The sequence below is a fragment of the Cyclopterus lumpus genome, chromosome 7, assembly GCF_009769545.1.
Source record: "Cyclopterus lumpus isolate fCycLum1 chromosome 7, fCycLum1.pri, whole genome shotgun sequence".
Lineage (NCBI taxonomy): Eukaryota > Metazoa > Chordata > Actinopteri > Perciformes > Cyclopteridae > Cyclopterus > Cyclopterus lumpus.
The window spans coordinates 7250968-7273074 of record NC_046972.1 but is presented as its reverse complement, the minus strand read 5'-3'; the positions used below and the strand labels follow the sequence as shown (position 1 = coordinate 7273074).

The following is a 22107-nucleotide window of genomic DNA, read 5'->3' as shown; positions in this document are numbered from 1 at the left end:
ATATTTTAATGCTTGTGCATTTTGACTTTTACTCGACTCCAGCTCTGATTTTACACTCGGTGACAATTTTTCCAGCTCCGTGACAAAAGCACAAGATCAGAGGCTGATGCATCGCAGCCGCTTCCCAGATTTTTAGCGTGCAAGTGATGCGAAGACTACAACGACTTCAAGCCTCTCGGATGCAAGATGGCAACGTGTGTGTGTGTGTGTGTTTCGTGTGAACAGTGCAGCGATCTGACGACTTTGAAAGTCGCGTCGTGTGAACTTGGCTTTAAGCCCCAGCTTATCCTGACATCATTTATAGGGCATAACTTAGAAAACACTGGGAATTATCATTTTAAAGGGGCATTTCACTGATTGTGCCAATGAAGATCAGTTCGCCAGTCATAGAGCCTTTGAAAACGTCTGTACTGGAGGCGCTTAATAAAGTCTGATCAAAAATAAAATAAAAAAATACATACATGATATCCTGATACCCTCTGACCAAAACATCCAATTGAATTCCCTGAGCACATCCAGACTCTCCTGATGATTTCCCCTTGTTGATGCTCAGACATGACCGGTTCCCATGGAATCGCATTAATAATTAACTGTGCGCATTCATTTTCCTGACATGATACCAAAAGACTTTCATCCCCATTGCATTTTCTTTACCAGTATGTTTTGCCAAACTTGCGCGAGGACTCGGATAGAACGTGCAGCAACGGCACCGCTGTGTCGTTGTTCTGTTTGGTTCCATCGTATCGTAACAATGTTCACCATTCCATCTCTGATCCACGGATAGATCCCTTAAAACATATAGGAGCCTGCTTTCATCTCACTCATTTCCTTTAATCTTTCCATCCAGGGCCATCACTAATACAGAGGAGTGGGGTTACTTCAAAGCACTATCCAAAAGCCCAACTCCGCTGGAGGAGAACATGTTCCACTTGGAGGAAGGTGCCCCAGGTCCTCGGGTTTACCTTCGGCCCAAGGAGAGCATCCACATTCCCCTGAAGTACCAGAGTTTCCTCTGCGACCACACCATGGCCCTGCAGGTACAGTGGGGGCGAGAGTTCGATGCCGATGCAACGGTTAGGAATGGTCAACTTTGAAAACCCTGTTTGAGGAACGGTACATTTTGCACGCTGCGACATTTTTTTTCTCCCCGACAAACAGGATTGTATTCCAGCAGTCGGATGTTATGCTTGGATTTGTCCAGTCACTGCATATTTCCATCAGCGCGAAATGTCAGATCTCCGTCTTGCTTCTGATGTACGACTCGACTTATTGATTCCAGTTGTGAGGAGATGTTTTTTTTAAAATTGATTGGCCTTGGGTGGTCCAAACGTGTGAGAGCAGCGAGGGAATAAGGGGGTGGAGCAGGGAAAGTTGAAATGTCAGTGATGTAAATGTCACCACTTCTCCAGGGTTGTTAAACATAACTGCTCTATCCCAAAGGCAAGTTCTACACGTGTACTGGCAACTTAGGCTCCGTAGTTAATTTGGTGCCAGAGGGAGCGTTTACATATCTTATCTCCCCCACCCTTTGGCTCCTTTCTGCTTTTTCTGATCTTTTACAGTTTTCGTGCCTGATGTGCACATGTGATATTTTCTTAGCGGTCATTTTAAATGTTTATTATTGATGATCGCTGTTGATAACTATTCTGATTCCTTATCAAATCCTCACAGGGACCAAGCTTTCAACCGCCAGGCAAAGGTTCCCAGGTGGCCAAGAAGAATCTGTCCAACATTGTTGCTGCCAAGACCATTAAGGTACAGTGTGCCCCTTAATGCTTTGTGCAATATTTTCTGTGTATTATTTGGACCTTTCTTATCTCTTTGTCGTCGCCTGCTTCTCAATCCCTCGGTTGCCTGTCTCCAGGGTGGAATTATACTAAGCTATGGATTTGAGATGCATGTTTCTGCCGTGATAAGAGCTTCAGTATAGTCCATTTGAAACATTGTTAGTATCTTAGCGTATTTCAATTGATTGTTATATTCAGAGGAGTAAAGGAAGACAAAGCCACCTGAACTAGGATGAAGCTTTTGATCTGGAATTTATTCGGGTTAACTTGCTGGTACATCCCTAAGTCAACAACAAGTAGTGTACACACACACACACACACACACACACACACACACACACACACACACACACACACACAAAGACAAGTCTCTGCGGAGTGGCAGTGCACCGCCTCCTCCCTCCTCCCTCCCTCCCTTCCTCCTCCCCTCTTCTCCCACACAGTCGCAGCGCAGACACAAAGAACACTTTGAAGTGTCAACTACTTAAAAAAGTTACACTAGCCAAGATTGTCAGGCGAAATTATATGCTGGAAATCACTTTTATCTTCGTGAACATTGTTTATCTTCTCCAACTGGTACATGTCTGGCTGGATGGTTAAACTATCTCCGAATGGAGGACAGCTTGACAAGTCTGGCTAATCTACTTTAAATGAACCATGCATGAATAGTATTATGCTGAAGTTATTCTCCCATTTCATCCACTTATTCAACCATTTATAATAGAAAGAAGTTCAGAGGAGGGAGAAACGATGTCAATGTGCTTGTTCGGATGCGCTACAGAGAAGACGATGTGCTCCACGTCTCCCTGTGACGTGACGCGCTCGTAATGCTACAGCTGTCACCGAAATGAACTTCTGCTCCTCGTGAAACCGTTGAAATGGCGACAGCCGGCCCGGTCTCTTCTGACGTGAGCTTTAATGGGCACATTTATGCTGCGCCAAAAAAAAAGAAGGGGGTATCCATCACCATTCACTGACCTGTACCTCGCAATAATCCTGTTGTTCGTGTAGAGTACAACACCCTAAAGCTCCTCCATTGCACGGGGTGATGAAATATTTGCCAGTCTGCCAAGTTTGTGCGCGCGTGTGTGTCTGCCTAGGGGGTGTGTGTGTGTGTCTCTGCCTAGGGTGTGTGTGTGTGTGTTTGTGTGCCAGTGTCAGCACTGCTGCTCTGAGCAAAAATCCTGTCAAGAGGTCAAAGAGGTTGGGTCTGGATCAAATCTGTGTCCCGCTAAAACTGACAAGCCCCAACAGCAGAGCTGTCAGGATGCCAGCTTTGGCACCGCTGTCAGTCAGCACACATCAGCACGGCCAGATTTGGGCCACTATTGCGGGTCAGCATGGGCATCAACGATTTGGACAGCTGCTGTTTGGCAGGGATCAAGTTTCTAAGTTTGTGAATTGGTGACCGAAACGTCAACCTCCATCACAACAGTCCATCGCTCATGACGAGATATTTCAATTTGATACTGCGGTTGTAATGAAGGTCCTCTTCATTACTTGGAACTATTCTTGTATCGCTCTGCTTGTATAAATCAATGTAAGAACCAATTGCACAAATTTCCATTTTATGTGCAATAATAAACTACAGTTTATAGCATGTAGTCACCCACACATTGTTAATCGGCATGACTCTGCTGCTATAACAGCCTCCAATCTTCTGGAGAGGCTTTAGATAGATAGATAGATAGATAGATAGATAGATAGATAGATAGATAGATATATAGTTAGTTAGATAGATAGATAGATAGATAGATAGTTAGTTAGATAGTTAGATATATAGTTAGATAGATAGATAGATAGATAGATAGTTAGTTAGATAGATAGATAGATAGATAGATAGATAGTTAGATAGTTAGATAGATAGATAGATAGTTAGATATATAGTTAGATATATAGTTAGATAGATAGATAGATAGATAGATAGTTAGATATATAGTTAGATAGATAGATAGATAGATAGATAGATAGATAGATAGTTAGTTAGATAGATAGATAGATAGTTAGTTAGTTAGTTAGATAGTTAGATAGATAGTTAGTTAGATAGTTAGATATATAGTTAGATAGATAGATAGATAGATAGATAGTTAGATAGTTAGATAGATAGTTAGATATATAGTTAGATATATAGTTAGATAGATAGATAGATAGATAGTTAGTTAGATAGTTAGATATATAGTTAGATAGATAGATAGATAGATAGATAGATAGTTAGATATATAGTTAGATAGATAGATAGATAGATAGATAGATAGATAGTTAGTTAGATAGTTAGATATATAGTTGGATAGATAGATAGATAGTTAGATAGTTAGATAGTTAGATAGATAGTTAGATATATAGTTAGATATATAGTTAGATAGATAGATAGATAGATAGTTAGATATATAGTTAGATAGATAGATAGATAGATAGATAGATAGTTAGTTAGATAGTTAGATATATAGTTAGATAGATAGATAGATAGATAGATAGATAGATAGATAGATAGTTAGATAGATAGTTAGATAGATAGTTAGATATATAGTTAGATATATAGTTAGATAGATAGATAGATAGATAGATAGATAGATAGTTAGATATATAGTTAGATAGATAGATAGATAGATATATAGTTAGTTAGATAGTTAGATAGTTAGATAGATAGTTAGATATATAGTTAGATAGATAGATAGATAGATAGTTAGATAGTTAGATATATAGTTAGTTAGATAGTTAGATAGATAGATAGATAGATAGATATATAGATAGATAGATAGTTAGATAGTTAGATAGATAGATAGTTAGATAGATAGTTAGACAGATTGATTGATTGATTGACAGATTGATTGATTGATTGATTGATTGATTGATTGATAGATTGATAGATTGATTGATTGATAGATTGATAGATTGATAGATACTTTATTAATCCCCAAGGGGAAATTGTCAGAGTAGCGCCCAACACTTTACAGACACCAAATGGAATAGACTAAATAAACTAAACACACAAAATAAAATATAAGAACAGGGATGACAGATATATACAAAATAAAAAATAAAATAAAATATATATATATAAAATATATATACATACACAATAGAATACAAATAACAGTGCAGTGTGTATTAAGGAAATTAAATTAAATGTAAACGGAGTGTGTAAAATATGTAAAATATATATACACAATAGAATACGAATAACTGTAGTGTGTATTTAAGGACATTAATTTAAGTTTAAATAATAATAACCTGACTGCAGGTGTTTGCCCCCGTTCAGCCATCATTAGTGAGGTCGTTGAGCAATAGGTTCGTCGCTCACACTCGGTGTTCCAGCTCATCCCCAAACGTGTTGTATGGGGTTGAGGTCAAAGGTCTTCAACACCGAACTGAGAAAAATAATCTTCACATATTTCACATGCTGTATTTTTATGATGTTTGGGTTCCCCAGCTTTACTTTTAAACGTTCGAGCGCTATGAGTCATTTTAAGTAATCACCCACTTAAAAGCCTTTAGAATGCCGTCATTGCCTTTATTGTATGTTATTTATGTTATTGAGATAAACACCTAATTGGTTTGCGCTTTACATAATCTGTCATCTAAACACTGCAGCTTCTTCATTGGACTTCACAATAACAAAGTAACAAACACAATGCTTGTGACCACGATCTGCCATCTGCCAATTAGATTATGAAATATTTGGAACAGACATTGACTTATGAGACAGTTTGTAGGATTCCGAGACCACACACACACACACACACACACACACACACACACACACACACACACACACGGTGTATCCACTGGGGATCATGAATGTGTTCAATGCATTTCTTGGTAATCTGACAATTCTTTTTGGGGGCTTTCAGCACCACCACAAAAACTGCTCCAGATGGCCAGTCTGTCATTGACTGGAGATATGCACATTCACTGCAAATTTCATGTGAATCAATCCATGAAATCTCCAGATAAGTTTGTCTTTGACAGAAGTTTTGGATCAGAGTAAGTTCTGAGCTGACGGTGACATTGGAAGTAAGGTCAGACAATTATAACATCATCCTCTCGGGATGCCACATTGCAAACGTGTCTCGGCCTCTGAATAGCTTATTACCAAAGTATTACTTGAAATATTCAATCAAATACTCTCAGTACTATATGGTATTTCATCTGGCAGCTGCTTTATAATTCATATCCTGCAATTCAGTCACACGTAATCCATAATCCCTTAACTCGGCTCTAGTTACGTATAGCTTTATTTCATATAATTCAAGCCAGCAACTACTATTTTAAGATGGTGTAAAATATGACACGTTAGTAATTCCAATGTGTTAGCATATGTTTCTATGCATTATGTATACCAGCTATCATATGTAACCATATGTGTTTAGTGCATATGTAAGAACACATTCCTGTTCATTTGCATGGATCACATCCTGAAGGCTGTTTTAATGCAAAGTGAACTTCAAAGCACATTCAGCAGGTCTGTAGGGGATTCAGTAGTCGGCTTGAAGCCAACTTCTGTATTCTAGTATACAGCGTGCGCCATCATCATCATACTCTCTGGTGGATTTTTAAATAAAACTTCAGAAAGGCTGCTTTTTAAAAAGCTGTATATGTTGTTTAGAGCTGCGCTGCCTTGGGAGGAAAACATGGCAACACCAGTTCCGTAGAGAGTCAAGGAATGTGACGATGGTAAAACTAATCCACAATGAACATTCACCAGGTCACCTTTGACTTTATGTACCTGAGGTAGTTATGAACAACATGTCAGTTGGTTAACCTCCAAATAAAGTGGTTTGATCAATGGTCGGGACATCCCAAAAAGGTCTAAAGGTAAATTTGATATATAAGAATAAGGGGTAAAGACTCAGACAAAAGAGGGATGTTTCATTCTCAGCTGTTTGAAAGCCAGAAGAGAGAATTTATGTATATATATATATATATATATATATATATATATATAAATTCCCTCTTCTGGGAAAGAAACATCACTCTTTTGTCAAACGGCTCAAAGTAAGTGAACAAGTAAACAGAGTAAGTGCACAGTTAAGCCTGAACCTTCGACAGGGGGTCACAAGTACATAGAGGGTTTTGAGGGGCTCACAAGATGTTTTAAATAATCTGGCGAAACATCATCTGACTGCTCAATACTTGTTGACTTTGTAGTTACAGTGTTGGCAAAACAGCGAGAAATGACAAAACTACAAAGATAAGAAGCAGGTTTATAATAAGCTGTAATTCTCTTATGCCTCTTAACACCCGTGGAGATGTAAATGCTGTTTGGTTGCATGCTGCTGACACCGCTGACGTTTCGCTCCACAGGTTACGTTCACAGCAGAAGACGGCAAGCCGATGGCCATCTGCCAGGTGAACGTGGAGCCGACGGCGCACGTTGTTGACCAGACGTTCCGGCTCTACCATCCCGAGCTCTGCTTCCTCAAGAAAGCCATCCGCCTGCCGCCCTGGGATGACCCCACAGGTGCCGCATGCTGAACAGACATCTCCCATCAGCCATTGCTCCCAGTCCCGCAGCTTCCACACTTAATCCCGAGTCTAGCTTGGATAGTTTTGTGTAACATGCGTGGGATCTTATTTATTTGCATACAATGTTATTTTTAGTATTAGTTTCACGCATACATCATCAGTGGGTTCTCTGACTTACCCTCCAGGATGAGCAGGAACACCTAGATGTGCACATACTCATAAATACTGCATAAATAAAAAATATATATTTACAGTATGCAAGGCGGATGGGAATGAATAATGTATGCTGCCTTCACCTTATTGTGTTTTTTACTAAAACATCAACAAAAACAATAACCTGGGAGGCATCTGGAAATGGAGAAGGAAATGAAAAGCAAGATGCAATAGTTATTATTAAGAAAAATAGCACAGCTTGTATGGCACACATGCACATAGTTATGTGTAAATACACATGTAAGCATAATGTATATCACATGAAACTTGTCCTTACAATCGACTAGAGGTTTAAAACTGATTCACACTGCTGAGATACAATGTCTTGTTCAGATATTTACCATCTGTATACTAACCATTTTTTTGGGTCAACCAGTTGGAGACCCAGATGTCAGGACTCACATTTCCGTACGCTGCAGTGACCCTAACATCATCTGCCAGACAAGGATGCTTGTGAGAGAATTGCATAATCGTCTTACATTTTCCTGTCCCCGCTATATATATATATATATATATATATATATATATATATATATATATATATACACACACACGCACACACACACACGCACACACACACACACAGGAAATGGAGTGAAACACCTACTGCTAATATCAGGGGGAAAGCACTTCATTCTAGCTCACAAGAATGACATGTTGTTTTGATACACAATAGGCTCGTCCTTACACCCTGCCATACACTTCAATGTTCTAATGTGTGTTTTCTGCCTTTTAGCCCTCCAATTCCAAATCTTTCTTTCCTCTGATTCTGCCTAGGCGCCAGGGGAGCCTCAGGACGTGTACTTGAAAGTGCCAGGGAGTCCCAGTCCAAACATAAAAATGTTCTTTGTGATGGTTTTCACGTATGTATTCTTTGATGCATACACAGTGAACACAAACACACATATACACACAGCTTAGCCTGAAGAAGCATTATATCCTGGACTAGTTACATTTTTCCACGCAGTCTTGAATTAACAAACTAAGGATTGCAGGCAGTCGGCTCAAAGTTGTCATATAAGACACGTCATTTAGTCTTAAATAGATTCACCGAGCTGTCGGCCTCGTTAGCAGCGGCTGAGTGGTGGCGAGGTACTCTGCTGTGTTATCACTAGCGGCCCCTACTGGCTGGGGGAGAGTTAGGACAAACAGTCAGTGGCAGTATAAAACAAGCATCGCACCACAGGGAGGGGTGGGGTGGGGTGGGGGGTTATATTATGCAGTTTGCTGCCGTATGACGTGAGATTAGCCGTGGACAGACACAAAGGTGCACACCCACGCACACATGTACACATGCGAGTGATTGCGTGATTCTCCTCGTGGTCAGAAACTCTAAAGGGCGCCTTTTAATTGGTTTATAATGAGATATTGATTGCCCAATCAAAGTCATAAAGTCTCAAATCTGTCCAGGAAATTTAGATTACAAAAACAACAATTTTATTTTAAATATAGTGCACATGGCAGCTTCATTAAAGGCCTAGACCCTGTGCTCATCCAGTCCTCCTGTGCTGGAATATTACAACCTGTCCCTATAGGCTTTCTGTCTGTCAATAAGTGTGCGGTAAGTAAAACACAAAGGTATTCAGGAATATAAAGCATGTGTGCTTATTAAAAGTTAAAATATTAAAACAAGTTCAAAGTAGCTTTTGACAAATGGCCACCTCTAAAAGACATGGCCAATAGATTAGCTAATAAAGGCGGACCTTTTGTTGTTGATATTTTATATCATATTACCCAAACCAATCGTGCACCAGTGTCTTGTTGTGTTAATTAACCAGCTTGTTTTGAGGGAAATGTTTTGGAAATTATCAAGAATTTGCCGTAAAATAAAGGCTTTTACGGCAAAACCCCCATGAACCTTTGTGTCATGGCAGCCAAAACATGTAAAAAACCATCTGAAAATATTGCTTATTAGCAGCTTCAATCCAACACAGGTGATATTGTTTTCTTCCAGAAACCATTGAGTTCCATGCAAATATCTCCAAATGCTCCTTTTGGTGCGGTTGTCACAGAGCAGGGGCTGAGTAGGTGATGCATCGCCTCCCACTCACAGCTCTCTTGTTCAGCTACAGGGCCACTGAGACCGAATTCCCTTCTTCTCAGCAGTGAGAGGGTGATTATGATGATGATGTTGTTGCTTTTTTTTCTTTTTTAAATGCTCGCACAGTCGTAGATCAACCCTCCTCATCGCCGACCTCATGCTGATCCCACTGCAGCTGTAGGGGGCCTCAGCTTAATTGTTTCTGGTGATGATTTCCTCCGTAGTGATAAGTGGATGGCAGCGCCCTCCCAGATCTGGCAGATTTACGTGCATTTCCTGGAGCGGGTGGACGTCAGCTGTGTGACTGGCCAGCGGAGCTGTCAATCGCTGGTGCTGAGGGGGAAGCAGGCGGTTCGCAAGGTCAAATGTTTCTCATCACACCCTCAGGAGATCGAGGTACACACATCTCCAAGAGTAACTCAACACGTGTGTCCTGCCGGGTCTAAATTCAGAGTGAGAGAGGGTCTTGTTGTACGCCAGTGTATTGATATCCCAGCAGACCCTCAACCAGCTCTAATCTTGTGAGCCTCACAACCATTGCAGTAGAAAATGTCTTTTGAAGGCAGATGGAGAATGCGTATGTGGCATGTATCGTTGCTCTTTTGGAAACTAGCTGCTTGCTAATTGGTGGAGCATCATGCTTCTGCTTGGTTTTGTTTTTGTATTTGGATTAAAGGACTAATTAATTTTGGGGTCTTTTCGGATCACGCCCGGTTGTCCCCGTAATTTGACAAGCGATCAAGAGCTTGTCAAATTACGGTGTTTACAGTAAAAGTACATCCTCCCCCGTTAATCCATATTCCTGTGTTTAATCTAAGATGAGGCATTGGCGCAATTCACTTTTGCCTTCTCTTTCTATATTATTTCAGATTTTCCTAACTGGGACAAAACACGCCTGACACAAATAGGAAGGAACATACAGAGGAAGAGTGGAAACAAAACAGAGCAAATCATACCTTGAATCTTCCTTCTCTAATGAGAAGTTGAGAGCTTTGTTCTTGACATATTCCTTTCAGTCTTTGCAATATTCAACTCTCATATCCAAAAATTGCTCTCTCTTTCCAGCAGGAAACAATGGGACATCAACAGTCTCTTTTGTAAAAACTCCAGGTTAAGATTCAAGTCATTAACAAGAATGTACAAATGTGGATTGGCAGCATAATGGGTCTTTTCATTTGATTCCAGTCGGTTCTCTATTGCCTCCTGCAATCATATCGTACGTCAGGGCACAATTTGACACAATCCGAAAAATGTGTAAAGGGTTTATGCTCCCTGAACATATGAAAATGTGTTAAGGGTGTATGTGGAAAGGGAAAATGTGTTCCCTGAGTGTCGGATTGCCCTCTATTTTAAGATAGTTTCCTAACTGGGTAAAAGAAGGTAAAGAGTTTGACGACGCTTTTCATGCAGAGTGGCAGTAAAAGGGCATTGCATATTACTCACTCATTTAAAACAAAACACAAGTGACGGACTGTCAACGTGAGTGCATACAGTACGACCCGGACGCGCTCTCCCTGAAGAAACGGGATACAGACTGAAAGAGCGACAGATGTTTTCTTTCCTTTCTTTTTTTTTTATTTCACCGTATGCATCAGCGCCCGCTTTGATCTGACTCTCGGCAGGTTAGCTCACTGTGCAATGCATCGGAGGAGTCTTATAAAAGCGGATAAAGCTCACCGCCAGAGAATAGCTTTGCTTTTCTCAACAGATTGAAAAGGAGCCACACAGTGAATCTCATTCTCACACACTGTCTCTCTGTCACTTTTATGCCTCTACGTTCTCTCATTTCATTGTCTGCCCCCTCTCTTTTCCCAAAACCTCATTCGCCCTTTCTCCCACCCACTCTTCTATAATCCGAACACCTCCTTTATTTTCCTCTGAGACTGTTAACCACATTTTCCCATTAATTCTGTCCTTTTCTATCTTCTCTTCCATACTGTGTCCAGATCTTTCTATCAATGCCTCCATTTCTCTGAATCATCTCTTTCGCTACCAATCCAAATCTCTGCACCGGTTGGGCCAAACTCACCCCCTTTCCTCTTCTGTAGGTGGACCCAGAGGGTGTGTTCGTTTTGCCTCCTGCAGCGGTGCAGGAGCTCCAGCTGAAGGTGCAACCGTGGCGAGCAGGAAGCCGCTTCCTGTACGTGAACGCGGTGGATGTGGAGAACCGGCGGCTGGTCACTGCCTGGCTGCTCTGTCTCAACGTCCACCGGCCTGTGCTGTCCAAGGTAGCAGTCGTTTTCTCTTTGGCTGTCGACTTCAAACGGCAATGTGTTTTCATTATGACTCCATCACTTGGTGAGGCCACGCCTTTCCTTACTGTTCCGGGTGCCAGGCGTCCGCTTGAAGTACAAATGGTTCAAAATCACAAACCTTCTTATCGCAGCCTCTGCTACCAATGAGGTGCTCGACACTGAAATAGTTTCCTTTAAATTCAGACCCCCTCGATCAATCTCTTGATCTTTTATAGATCTTGCACTGCCTCTGAATCGCAAATACAGGTATATCCTCCCTTTGACATATAAATGTTGGGATGCGTGGTGAAGTAGTAAGTATTTAGTAACCAGTCACATGCTAGTTCAATGCTAACGTGCTCCCATTGGCCAGCTGCCAAAGCCTGCCAAACTAGGTTTGCCAACTGTCAGCATAAAACGTCAAAAATGTTAAATGTTCTCCTTTTAGCTTTTTATTGTCTTCCAACTTAAATCAGCGTGCTGTTGTAATGAGCTCCTCCATCATGGGGGAACTTCTGTTTAGCGAAAAAACTCAAACAAGATGGCGACGGACAAAATGCTGAACTCGATGCATCGGGTGATGTCACTGGGAATACGTCCACTTCCTACATCCAGTCAGCGTGTGGAGTTAGAAAGAAGTGTGCGGTCAAGTTGCATTATGGGTAATCTCTGGTTCTGCTGCAAAAATGTTGATCCTTTTTTTGCTAAGCGTCCATCGCGAGTCCAACAGTGTCACGGTTGCAAAGCTTCATCGGTGGAGGGCTCTTATGTTCCAGTTCTTACTGCGGCTTTCCTTCTGCACTTTGAAAGAACATTGATATGATGAACAGCTCCCTTCAAGGTCTGTATAACTCAAAGCCCGTTGTGACTCGGAGCCACATTCAGTGCTCATTGAACCATCCTGGTGGGTTCCTGGGTCAGCTGGATATTCCCAATGCATTTATGACTAGTGTCAAGAAAAGGCGAACGACAGCTGATCCCAGGCCTGCACTTAAAGACAATCCCCTCTACAATTGCTGTCTGCCTTTCTAAACCAACTGACTGGCTATTGAAGGTTATGAACACATTACAGCCAAGTGTCTAAATGTGTTCCTCTCCTAAGTGATGCTTTCCTAATAGGTGCCCCCTTTTGGTGGTGTTGCTCTGTCTAATCCATCGAATTTACTCCCATTCTTTTTTTCTCATCTTGAATCATTTGCACTTGTCTTACTTGTGTCTTTTGGCAAGCATCCAGTGTGTGTGTGTGTGTGTGTAATTAAATGTGTGTAAATGTAGATCATCTAATCTACATTTAGTGTTGAATCAGTTACGGCACTAATTGTGTGTGTGTGTGTGTGTGTGTGTGTGTGTGTGTCTGCAGGCATTTGAAGTGTGTGTCCCAGTCGGTGGTGGCCGTGGAAGCTCCAGGAAAATCACCTACACCAACCCATACACCAACAGCCGCTCCTTTCTGCTCCGCTCTGACCATCCGGACCTGCTCCAGTTCAAAGAGGAGAAATTCCAGGTGAGATAAGAGATGCAATCAGTACCGTCTTTATTCACCACCTAGACCTGGTCTTTAATGACATTTAAATACCGCAATGTTGTTTGTTTTTCTACTCAAAATAGGAACCGTTCTGATTTAAGTTGTGAATTGAGGCCACCTTCAGCCTTGGCCAGTCACTAATGTCACTAAAGCTCACACCAGTGGTGATAATGCCACAAAGCTAAAGTGTCTGCCACTGATATATAATGGTAAATGAACAAATTGCGCTATAGGCTTCACAATTCAAATCCGTTTGTGGTAATACGTTGGGATTCTTTATTAGTACTCATCTCTAGGAGTATTTCATAATATATTCCAGTCACGCAGCAGAGTGAGCTGTATTTGTTATCAGTGACGAGGCTTCTCGCTGAGTGAAAATCATTTTTTGACACTTCCCGAGGTTTCTTGTGACTATGATTAGGTTGCTTCTGTTATATGGTTCCATTTTCTCTGCTCCTCTCTTCACAGTGACACCACATTCAGTGTGTAAGTGCCTTGTATGTTACACAGTACAGCCCTCCCTGATCGGGCTCCAGGCTCCAGCCATAGTTTGAGACATGTTAATTAATATTTAACGATGCACTTGAGATCAGCAATACAACTCTAAACATCTTTTATTTTTATTTTCTTACATCATTCGCATTGATACATTTTTAACCACAAATGTAATTTTACTTGGAATAAAATCTTTTTTGATGGAAGTGTGGAAGGTTTTGCTCTCAACCTCGTGCTCGATTGCATAATAAAGTAACTTCAGAAGAAATGAAGCTGCAGAAGAACAGGCTGCTTAAAGGCTCTGGTCCAATGTCTGCACAGCCTGTATAGCGTGAGCAGCACGGTGTGTTCAGGCACAGTATTGACCGTAGGTCAACTGTGTCTTGGCAGCCCAACACACAATGACTGTAGTTACAATTGTAAAAGGGAAGGAGATGGACTAGAAAAAGCACATGTGTAGGTAACAGAGTTATGCTGGAGCTGTAGAGCAGCCAGAACACAACACAGTGCACATGTCATACGTCATTATTTCAACAATGTAATGCTCTGACTTTTCCTCCGCGTATCAGCCTCAAACGTCAGTTGTGGTGCACTCGCGGCTCAAATCACTGACTTTGCGTCACACTGATTTGCTGCTGCTATTTGTGTTGAAAAATAAACATTTCAAGTGTACCAGATATGAAGGAAGGTGTCTGTCTTTCCTAGAACCTTGACAGGTGACGATGACTTCCGGCCTCTCATGTTGGCTGCTCATTCCTCAGCTGTTAGATAAGTGAACGGTTTCCTTGTTTATCTCCAGACCCGAAACAGGAGGAGGTCATTACTGCCGGTGTTTTATTGTTATGCTGTCTAGCTCAGCGAGTGTCTCTAATAGCTCATTCACTCACACGCAGACAGGAAGTATCGGAGTCACTGCCTTCCATTGGCTGAGGTGTGATGAAACGGCAAAACAAATGGAAAACCAGCATTTTAGATGAACAAATAAATGAATGAGGCCCAAAGGGAGTCTGTTTCCACATAAACTATTTAAGAGTCTCGCTGCTGCCGTCCAGAAGACACGGCATCAAGATGGTGCGGGAAGTGAAAAACAGCCCATTGTTTCTTTCCGTCTTGTCAGCGAGGAGCCCAGGTGTCTTATAAAGAATTCACGATGCCCACAGCATTAAGCAAATGTGGAGACACGACTCTTTTGTGATCCACCGCTCCGTGATAAAAACAGCTCTCGGGAGGGAAAGCTCAGCTCAGATCAATACTGCTGTGCTTTTGGGGAAAATGACGGCATAAATACCCTCAAAGTGACCCATACATCCATTGCCGGCTATTACAGAGACAGTAAGTACAAGACAGTTCTGGTCCGATTGAAATACTGAGAAAACAAATACAGACCACAATAAGGGCCTTTTTGCACACTTTGAGCCTTGACTACACATACTTTCCACACACAAGGCCTTTATTTAGGGATCAAACACTCATTTACTCAGGCAGTGGAAACCCACGGTGAGGATGCACAGCAGCACTGTGGATCAGCTTTCGCACCATGTACGGGATATTTATTTTTTTATTACATTGCAATAAAATGACACATCACCACTTTAGCATTTCGGTGTTTTATTATTTTTTTTGGAAAGCCGTACCGTGTGGAGGCAGGCAGTTGGTGGAGTTTTTAATGTCTTTGACTTGTGAGTCATGGCTTCACATCTGTTGGACCGTGAGACAAATACTGTTTGAGAGGCAAACAATGGAATAAGAGTTTTGAGGGAAAAGAGGACACAGCTTTCACATTTGATCACAGATTGAACAGGAAGGATCAACTTGTAGTTATTACGTTGTATCTGTATTTTCTGGTTTAAGACAACAACAAAGTTTCCCACCATCATTTTGAATCTTGTTTTTATGGGGACTTTTATTTTGTAGAGCTCTCTGGCCAGCAGGTAGGCAATCAATGTTAAAGAGGAAACATGTTTTTCCTCTGGCCAGTGTTTAAAAATCTGTTATAAAACATTGAGTTTGTGGCTTCATCTCAAAGGGACAAAACATTCTTATGTTTTACATCTCACACTGCTGATGAGACAATATGGTCCTATAACTGTTGTTTAGTGTATAAAAGACAATAACCCCCTAACCCAAGAAAGAATCACATCCCAAAGCATTCAGATGAGCATGAAGCATGCTGGTTGTGTTCACTGTGTTCAGATCAGCGGGGGAGAGAGCTACACCATCGGACTACGATTCGCCCCCAGCCAGAGTCCCGGCTCAGTGGAGATACTGGTCTACGTGAACAACCTGGAGGAGAAGACGGAGGAGACGTTCTGTGTCAAAGTCAACTACTCCTGAACTGGTGATGGAGTTCAAACTGCTCCCTGGAAATGTTGCCCAATCTCTGTTTTTGTGAGAAAAAAAACCCTCAAGCGAGCTGTAAAGTTTCTACTTAGTGTGCACAATTTTGTATTATTGGATTTAAGAGGAGAATAAAGTTGTTGTTTTGTAATCACGTGGTGTTTCCAGCCCTGTGTACAGTGTTCTGCGCTGGCTCAATGAGCTTCAAAGTTTCACTTAAACTACATTTAAGATATTCATGTATGTATAAAAGCAACAATTAGGAATCAAGAAAGAAAGAAACATCTGCTAAAGTAACCTTTAATCAGCAAAGCAGCACAGAAGCATCAATATCAGCGACGCGGCTGAATCCTAATTGTGATCTGTCCTGTTTCAAAATGTCCAGCAAATGTCTGCCGGCTCTTCCCCGACCGACCACGTGGGCCGAGGGTGAAAGCAATAACATTTTATCGACTTTAATTATCCAGCAAACCCACTTGAATGCCACTTGATGGTTAAATTTTAATCTAAGACAAGCCAGGGGTCCGCTCTCTGAGTCCCCTTGCCTCCCAAACAACTTATCCTCATCAGCGGCGTTATTAGAAACGGGGCCTTAATGAGATATGAGGCACACACACCTCTTCACATCGCCCTCATTAACAGCAGCACCCCGAAAAAAATACCTCCATCCTCTCCTCCCTGCTCGTTCCCGGTAGCTCGGTCTGAGACACACACACACACAGAGAGAGAGACAGAGAGAGGCCATGAACACTGGGTTACATAACAGAGTTACACAATACCCCCCTCCACCCCCTCCCTCCTCGCTCTCCACCTCATTAGGATGCAGGCTGCAAAATAAGCCTCGGCACAGCAGCAAAGGCTAATAAAAAGAAGATGGCAACCAAGCCGGCCGCACTTCATCTTTACCTTGTCTGAACGTCTTGTCTGAAGCAGGAGCCTCATTGTCTCCTCTGTTATATGTTAACAGCTTACAGAAATACACATTAAAGCTTTATTCACGTCGTTATTTGTCACCCGCGGAAGCTGCTTCTGCTTCTTATGCTCAAAGATGCTCCGTGCAGCGTTGTACAGTCGACTCAGAGGTAGGCTTCGGATCTTTTAAAGTTTATCTTTATGCATTACTTTTATGCCATGTGTGATTATATCTCCTAGTCATACTGGCCCTGAAGTGATCTTTTTTTTTTTTACTCTGAATACTGAATAATATGAAATAAGGGGCAAAATCCTGTGTGGCCATTTTTCTTTTCTTTTCTTTTTTTTTTTTGCTAGCTTTTTAAAAAACTGTATTAAAAAATACAAATGAAAAACATCCCATCTCATTAGCAACCGTCACCTACTGCGCCATGACAAATGTACAATATGAAAAATCAAAACACAAGTTCAAAGGTAAGCGGGAGGAATGATTTATAAGCACACAAAGAACACAAATTATATAAGAAAAGGTTAAAAAAAAAATAAAATAAAGGTGTGTGGGAGGAGGGGGGTACGATAAAGGAAAAGGGCCGTTTTTATGATGCTATTTTTCACGGATGTAGCTCGGTAGCTACCTAACTATGTGGGACAATGTCCACGCTCTTAACTCCAAACCAAACGCCGACTGCTTCTCCAACTGTCTGAAGAAATCACTGCGGACTCGGCCCCTGAACTCTTCCAATTCCGGGCGAGCCACGGACGCATCACTTAACAGGCAGGAGGAGAGATATCACTGACAGCAGCTCTCTGTGTGTGTGTGTGTGTGTGTGTGTGTGTGTGTGTGTTTCCTGAGCAGCAGCCTTCAGTGCAGCACTGCCGCCTTATTAGCGGAGCCGGTCCGGTTGTTGTCGGTTCCTCCTGAGGGAGCGAAGACATCACCACAACAGCGCACGCCGTCTGCGCACCTCGTTAGTGGTCAGAGTGGCCCAGCGGAGAGTCTGCCTCGGTATTATTCTGGAGAGTGGCTGTTATCGCCCCGTTGTGGAGGGGAGAGGACCCCGGCCTGCACCGCGTGTTTGTGTGGTCTTGTTGTGTGTCTAAGTGCCTCGCCGGAGCCATGTGAGTGGGCGCACGTCTGTGAGAGGAGAGAGCGACACCGGTATCAAAGGGCTTTGTAACTGGAGGAATATGCATCCTAGCAACCGGCCCTCCTCCTCATGTTCACCGCTGGCCTCGATCGGCACTCACACGAGCGGAGAGGAGAGAGATGTGTGACTTATTGCAATTCACCTCGAGCTGCAGACCGTTGTTAGTTACAGAAGAATCTCAAAGAAAGAAAAGAAGAAGAAAACCCCAAAGTGTGGTTACACCTGGCCACGCCTATAATCTGCGATGTCACAACTGGTTTGAAAACTCTTTTTGAACAAATAGGAATTGGAAAAATCCATAAATAAAAACGGGGAGAATGAAGCGTGAGAAAGGAAAAAAAAGAGAAGTCAGGTGAAAGCAGCTGTCTCGTTTTATCTCGGGGACCCGGCTCGGATTAGGGGTGCGAGTAGGAGCTCTTAACAGATTGAAATTCAATTAGCTCGTTACCCGTCTCTGCAGGTCCTTCCCCTCAGCCGGGACTGTCGAGCACACAGGCCCTGCTGTCTTTTCCTGAGCGCTACCTTTCAGCGTGTTGGTGGGGAAACAACTTATTTCACTCCGGTTAATTTAGTCTGATTGATATAAAAAAAGACTTCTTCCACCACACGGTTGACGAGTTGATGTTTCAGCCGAAGCCGACTCTTCACTGAGAAGATCGAAGGGCGAGGGTACTTCGAGACCGTTGAAATGCGAGGAGGCCGTGTCGGTGTGGTCGTGTTGCCACAGGGTACAAACCAGACCCATCTTATCAAAATGTCACATGGCAACGATTGAACGGTGGCCTACCGGGTTCATTCTCCGAGGCTTCGATGCTTCGACACAACATTCTCATTCATCTAGATGCTGGAAAATGAAGCAGCGCATTTGCAAAATACTACCCGGTGTGCACACCCACCGGCATTTGATTAGCTCGAACAGTTTGTGCCAGATGATGCCGCATTTTCTTTTTTTGGGCCGTGGTACCACGCTTAGTTTTCACCCCCCCCCACCACCACCACCAGAGCCCTCTGCTGCAGCGCCGCCTTACCAAGGCAGCGGAGAGGAATTGCTTCTTTTTTTTTTCCATAGTGCTTTTGTTGGTGGAAAAGCTCCATTACTGCTGTGTGGGTTCATAGTTCTGCGTCTGCAAATATCGTGGGTTCACACTGGAGGGACAAAGAATCCCTGCAGACCGTGTGTGTTTATGGGTCTTAAATGCACAGTAAGTGTCCTCCTTATGTGAGCCACTAAAGCCATCAGTGCTCATTGCTGATCATTTATTGTATAGCCGGGGATGAATGCTAAAGATAATGTTATGGTGGTCCAGTTATGACTGTTCTATAACTGGGTCAGTGGTTCATTAACGGCAGCAGCTACAAATTATGCCCGTTGTCAGTGACGTGGTCCAAGTGTCCTTGAACCGTTAGTGAACTTCCCATGCTCCCTCACTGTTAATTACTTTGGATCGGGGTGTCAGCTAAATGCGGAAATTGAAACTGTAAATTAACTCAAGTCAAGAGAGGAAAGGGGAGAGCAACTGCTGGTACAGTGGGAGGTAAGGTAGATGGAAGGCTGTGCCAAATAAATAGACCCTCCCCATCCCCCAGATACTCCGGTTTAAAAGTATTTCTTCTGTGAGAGAGAAAGAAACATTTTGCAGTGGACACCGGGCAACAATATTTCATGTAGTCGTTAAGGCCACATTTGTGGTATAATAAACCAAAGACGTATTGTGGGCCAGATTTTCTGACAGGGGCAGAAACATAATGTGAATGACAATGCAAAATGGTGGACTGTATGTTTGTATTTGTTGTAGTTTGCGTGCGTATTCTGTCTGCAGAGATTTGAACAGCTATGTTTTTAATGCATCTAGAGACGAGAGCACCGCAGTGAGCTTCACTGCAGTAACATGGGTAAATCTTACAAGATCGAAAAAGGTAGAAAGGGAATATTTCCGAGATAAATAATATGCTGTTTGGGATATTGCTTTCTGAGGCTTGGCTCAAAGGCAACACTGACATTCGAACATAACATACTTTTTTGATGACTGTACAGCCACCAATATTGAGTGAGAGGTCTGCTCCACATGAATGGATTCCTCGCTGCTTGACACCAACATTGTTTTTTAATGTTTGCTGCATTGAAGGAATGAATGTTTTGTCATGATCGGGAGGTGTTTGATGGTGCAGAAGTGTAAGCGGTGCATGAGTGCTGCCTCTTTTTTTTTTATTCCCAAAAAGGTGCCTTCACAAAGTTAGTATTTATTTTTTTTTTTTTCAATAATGAAGTTCAGGAAGGGATACATTGTAGAAGAAGAGATGACGATCTGAAAAGACTCCAAACATGTCACATTACTGATGTGGAGCCAAGGATAAGGGAGGAGGCTTAATAAATAATCTGCAGAGGTCAAACACAGTAAAATAATGTTGAGCCTGGCATGGATTTGTTGCTTAAATAACGTTGCTTTTCACAAACTATTTGTCGAGTAGTTGACTAAAACGTTTACTGCACTGGTGCTTGTATATTTGCTTAGTTTCTGCAACATTCATTCAGGCGCACATATCACCTCATTTATTGCTATCTGGCAGCGCAGCATCACTACAGGAACCCAACTGTGTTCCACTGAAAGCCTGATTTATACTCCTGCTTGGAGGCTTGCGTAGAGGAGGTCTGCGGAGCGTTGCGGGCCCTCGTGAATAATGTGACGAGGCTACGCGTCGCAGACGTTTGATTGGACGCCGGTGGAAGTCAGACAAATCCCTCATATCTGTTACAACAGTAACCGTATTAATGAATTCCTTCTCATCATCGTGTGCGGACAAGCCTATGCGCCTCACGGAGTATTTGACCCCCCCCCGAAAAAAAATATGCTGATGCAGGTTTGATGTTTTTTTTTTTTTACGGTGGACGGTTAGTTACACAGCAATATCCACTTAAGTCTACTAACTAAAGCTCACACAATACCCACTCCTCATCAGGAAAAGTTTTTTTTGTATCACTAATGGAGAACTAATATGCACAAAATCATCATCATTACTCATTTGCTTTTTCAATTGGAGAAACACTGCAAGGTCAAACTAATTGAATTACCAGCAGCGGTTCTGGAGGCCAGTATTTCACTGGAGAGAGAACTCGCTCAGCCACAACGGTGCGACCACCGAGTTTGCTTGCTTTCCAATTGAAAAGGAAATAGATTGATTCTGTTATGGGGAAACGATTCAATCTGATGCACAAACCAACTGCTCTAACGGCAGCGGGGATTTAAATGACTTAAGTGTTGGCCTCTTGTGAATTTTAAATGGGGAATCATGTCCCATTTCCTGTGTTTAATCAAGTCTCTTTGAAAATCATGCCACCGGATTTCTGGTTTAATATACTAACGGTTAAAAAGGAGAGGGAAGGGAAATGACGGGGGATCCTGATTGGGCGTCACGGTGCACTTTTCCGTCTGTCAGCAGAACGGCCCGGCATAATTAGGTAAAGCAGCACAATGGAAAGCCCGCTGTTCAAAGCCAAGATTTATTTTTTTTATCTTGCGTTGACTTCACAGATTCCGACCTATTGGAGACCCATCTGCCTCGCTTTCTAACCACTGCACATCAGAGCAGCCACTTAGTGAGGCTGGGATGTACAGAGACGATATCAGTCACATCAGAGGAACTACAGTCACATCAGAGGGACTACAAAGCTGCCTCCCGCCCCCGCCTTGTCCCTTCCACATGTAGACGTTGCATTTACCAGCATCGCGTGTCAGAAACACTATCTGTGAGCACACTTGGATTCAGATGCGTTGTCGTCAACTATACAGCTGGAAAATTCCTCATGATCTAAATCGGATTAAGCTGTGGGACAAAAAGAAATCCTACAGTTCAGGTTTTAACCTATAGCTTCGATGTTGATTACAAAGTGCGGTCCTATTGACCTAAGTGCACCGCATTAAAAAAAAAAAGAAATTGTAAATATTCATGA

At 42.3% G+C, this 22107-nt stretch overlaps 1 protein-coding gene across 6 annotated transcripts in view; it reads left to right on the top strand.

Moving 5' to 3' along the window:
• Nucleotides 1–16222, top strand: part of nphp4 (nephronophthisis 4) — a 138280-nt gene extending 122058 nt beyond the window's left edge. For 4 of the 6 annotated variants that reach the window (XM_034537649.1, XM_034537648.1, XM_034537647.1 and 1 more), the window contains 9 exons: nt 848–1037; nt 1672–1755; nt 7092–7248; nt 7843–7919; nt 8244–8329; nt 9732–9903; nt 11556–11735; nt 13102–13245; nt 15955–16222. In XM_034537649.1, coding sequence (XP_034393540.1) covers nt 848–1037; nt 1672–1755; nt 7092–7248; nt 7843–7919; nt 8244–8329; nt 9732–9903; nt 11556–11735; nt 13102–13245; nt 15955–16095 — 1231 coding nt within the window. In that variant the 3' untranslated portion in view covers nt 16096–16222. The other 2 variants (XM_034537650.1, XM_034537652.1) reach the window with 2 other exon arrangements.
• Nucleotides 16223–22107: the final 5885 nt, after the last annotated feature.